This window comes from Stegastes partitus, unplaced genomic scaffold, assembly GCF_000690725.1.
Source record: "Stegastes partitus isolate 25-593 unplaced genomic scaffold, Stegastes_partitus-1.0.2 Scaffold556, whole genome shotgun sequence".
In the NCBI taxonomy this organism is placed as follows: domain Eukaryota; kingdom Metazoa; phylum Chordata; class Actinopteri; family Pomacentridae; genus Stegastes; species Stegastes partitus.
Genome location: NW_007578287.1, coordinates 400,772 through 404,896, shown reverse-complemented (window position 1 = coordinate 404,896; position 4,125 = coordinate 400,772). Strand labels below are relative to the sequence as shown.

The following is a 4,125-nucleotide window of genomic DNA, read 5'->3' as shown; positions in this document are numbered from 1 at the left end:
TATCCCCTTTGTTTAAATTCAGTTCTAAAGAAAGTTCTTAATTTTTGGGAGTGTTTTAGGTTATTAATTTAGCAATGGTAGGGAGAGCTCTCAATATGCTACAATCTTGGCGGTGTTCCACTCGGTATAATTCAGTCTGATAAAGTATTCTTAAATATGCCACTCTGCAAAATAAATACTTTTATTTTTGGTTATTTAAGTATTAATGATCCAAATGCTTTTGTAACAGTGCTATGCATAGACTCTCCAAGCCAGGCTGAAAGCAAAAATCTAAATACACTGAACAAAAAATATCAACACAACATAATTGTTTTTGCTCCCATTTATATTGTTATTTGTTTATCACCAACATCTGTAGGCACTGGTTCAAAGAGGACCAAATGTTTGTTTGTTCAGTTGTGTCAAAAAAGGTGATGAATGGATCCCTGAAATGTAGATGAAGTTACAGTGCCACTTGCAGGAAAATGGTCAGTAATGTAAATGGCAAAGCATATACAGGCTTGATTAAATCAAGTCAAGCATTAAGAAAAATTATATAAAAAAATAAGTGTCTGAAAAGAACTTATTACAAAAGAAGAAATTTTAGTAAATTTATTTAGACAGTATGTTTATAATAATATAATTTTCCAACACTAATCTTTCTTTATATGTTTACATGACAGTACATCATCTACAGTAAAACAGTTTTCATATTCATTAAAAAATACAATTTATTCCATTCAAATACAAACTACATTCAAATCTTGGGTGTTTATTCAGCTCGAAAGCTTCACATGTTTGGAGAAATTTATATTCGCTCCAACATGGGATAATATGAATTTAAATGTGCAATGATTGGCAGGAAGTGTGTCAAAAAGGCCTTTAGCTTTAGAGAAACCACATCAAGTCTAACAACTGACCAAGAAAATATTAAAAGCAGAAATCTGCTTGAAACTTCCACTTCTGCAGCTAATGATTATTAACATTATCTTTTGATCTGCAGCAAGTGAAATTCCTGTTTAGAGTATAAATCAAGTGAAACGTTTATTCTTGCTATCATCATCAAACTTTTTTATTCATTCATTTATTCGTCTGACAGCCCCAAACCTAGGGGCTCATCACCTACTGCATTGGGTGGCATTTGGCAAAAACCTTTCATTTTGCATTGTTGGGATCCCCAGCAGTGTCTAGATTCTAGAGTTTTGGACGGAGGGATCCAACCACAGGTTTGTCTGAGGAGAACTCTTTCCACCAGGATGGACGTTCCAGCACCTGGCTGCCCTGCATCACTGTCGACCACAGGTTCTTGTAAAGCTGCAGGAAAGAGAAAAAAAGGCAACGAGTTAAAGAGGAGTCTTATATGTGCCCACAGTGTGCACTACAGTCCACAACCTCTTGTCAAAGGGTGATCTGTAAAGTCTTGCATTTTTTCAGTATTCTGAAGCGGTGGTTGGTTAATCCTCTGAACCCCAAATCCAGCTGGCAGGTTTAGAAGTGGCAGGTTTATAAGGCATGTTAATTTCTACAAATCGCTTAAATGACACCATTAAGATAGTCAGAGTATGTAAAAGCAGGAAGAAGCATCAGACTGACAGTGTTCTGGTGGTCCTTGAACTACTCATCTGTGGTGTGTGTTTCCATCAGGATACTTAGCTAAATCTGAGCTTAAAATTGTAAAATTTTATCAAAATCACTTTATATTATATGTCTCGATTAAAAATTCACAAGCATGTTTTCAATGTTTTCACAAAATTCTGTAAAAAAAACATGATAGTAGAAGTCAAGAGCTTGATATGAAGATGGATCCTTCCTTACTAATCCCAGCTGTAATCATCAATTCCTGTCTTACCAAAGACATCAAAAACTTACAATCAAACTAACTGGTGGCTTTGTATGAACCACAAGAAGAAGCAAAGCAGTCATCCTGAACACTCTGTAAACATACTACTGACGGTTCAAATATAACCTCTCTTAATGACTGCAGAGAAACAACCCACACATATCCGATGACTTATGGGTCAGGACCTCACTGGGTATTTGCATGTGACCACAGCTATATGTTTATCTGATGACACTTGAGTTAATCTGGGTTAATGGAGATTCTGGAGAGTGAGTCAAAGCACAACGGCCTGCTGACAATCCTGTGAATCACATTGTTTATCTTCTTCACTCTTTAGATTTATCTCTTCTTCAGTATATTATTGTCGTTATGTTCTTGCTAAATGTTATTAGGAATTTACAGGAAGGGGTATGAGGGGAGCATGACACAGCACCACAGTTTGGAGCGGGACTGAATCATGTGTATGTGTGTTGTACCAAGATTTCCTCCCAAGCTGGCTGGTGGTGTGACTAATTGTACATGTTTACAGTTGATATAAGTGCCCCCCCTCCAGAAAATAACAAAATCAATTATGAAGATGATTCATATCTAAGGGAATAGGAATAATAAGAAGGGAATGTGGGACGCTGCCCTAGTTCCACAGATACTTGGCTGGACAAGGTTGCAGACACTTTATGACATAAAAAGTTGTATTTTTTGGCTTGTTTTTGTTCGTCTTAAAGTCATCTCCCACACTGCCTGAAGACACCAATGTCCTATCACCCTTGAACTTGTTCTATGGCACTTATCCAGGTTGTTTTCTCCAAGCTAGATCATTGCTTGTGTTGTATCTACTCTCAGATGTAAATTGCTTTGGATAAAAGTGTCTGCCAAATGGAATTTTAGAACTGAATATGTGTATAAATGGGTATTTCAAGCTTTCCTTTGTAAGACCTGAAAATAAAAATAAAGTGATTCTGAAGAAGTGCTGCCGCTATCTGTTTTCTGCCCAAACTAATGGGTCAATTGGCAGGGCAGCACAGTGATGCAACGGTTAGCACTATCTCCAGATTCCAGGTTTGCATTTAATCATCTTTCTGTGAGGAGTTGTGGTAGTACGAGCAAAGTTCACTGACTGTTGTGAGGGTTCCTCTTTATTATGTTTGAGATTTTAACTAGTTTTGACTCTCTCTGCTGCTATCTGTAATAGCACTGGAACCACTTTTTGGGGTAGAAAAGAGGACAAGTGCTTGTTTGCTGATGATATACTACTAATGCTCAAGACTTCCATTTAATTAAATTCACCAGTCATGGAAAGATATGTTTCACAAGATCTCAGGACACTGAATCAATTGGAACAATAACCTAACTCAATTCATTTTGTCAGTCTTCCAAAGATTCTTGTCTGACCATGCATAATGATGAAGACACTAGAGAGACTTTGTACAGTAAATGTCTTTTGTAAATGATTTCCAAATTAGAAGGATGAAGGAAAAAGTAAGGAAAAAATGGCAGCCAGTGGTATCAGCCAGTTTCTCGATTAAACTATAAACTTTTTAAAACTTATTTTAAATATATTACAGGGATTGACTATAAATATAAACCCGATGAACCCTGAAGTTAACACAAAGTAACAGAATACTTTGTGACTGCACATGATATCTGCATTTCTCAGGGAAAACAAACATAGCTGATCCTTGTTGTACAACAGAGAAGTTCTCAGACGCTGCACTCAGAGTCATCGTCAACAACTGTCAAACACTATTAATGACCATTTATTTTTTCTTTTTTTTTTTAAAACCAAACACAACTCTGTGGGTGTGTGTGTGTTTTGCTGGAAGAGAGAACATCTGCCAAAGTCTTACAGTCTAGTTCCAGTAATAAGACTTAACCTGGCTGACTACACATGTCCCAGAGTGAAAACTGATTTATTTTATTTATAATCATTATCAAATTAGTTTGCCAAAAATGTTCCTAGCTTTAATACTAAGTGGCATGAGAAATTGAATTTTCAAAAAGCATCTTCACATACGGTTTTGTGTTCCTGTGTAGAGATGTGCACACCGAGTTAAGTCTTTCTTGCTATCAGTGTGGATTTTTTACGGAGTCTGGAGTGTGTTATACACAATACAACAGAAGTGAATACACCCCTGTGTAAAATAAGTTTCAAAATAAGATAAGATTCAAAATTGTTTCATCGTTTCTTCACTGGATTATTTCTAAGCTGATCAGTGGAATAATTTCACAATCAAAACACTTTAGAAAGAAAATACTGAAAATACACGCCCTAAAGTAGAAACTTGCAACAATACTAAATAAACCCGTAA

General features: G+C 36.2%; 1 protein-coding gene across 2 annotated transcripts in view; it reads right to left on the bottom strand.

The window, feature by feature from the left end:
- Window positions 1-565: 565 nt before the first annotated feature.
- acox3 (acyl-CoA oxidase 3, pristanoyl) overlaps window positions 566-4,125 on the bottom strand; it is a 24,266-nt gene continuing 20,706 nt past the window's right edge. For both annotated transcript variants that reach the window (XM_008288382.1, XM_008288381.1), the window contains exon 19: window positions 566-1,293. In XM_008288382.1, coding sequence (XP_008286604.1) covers window positions 1,174-1,293 — 120 coding nt within the window. In that variant the 3' untranslated portion in view covers window positions 566-1,173. The remainder of the gene's footprint in view (window positions 1,294-4,125) is intronic.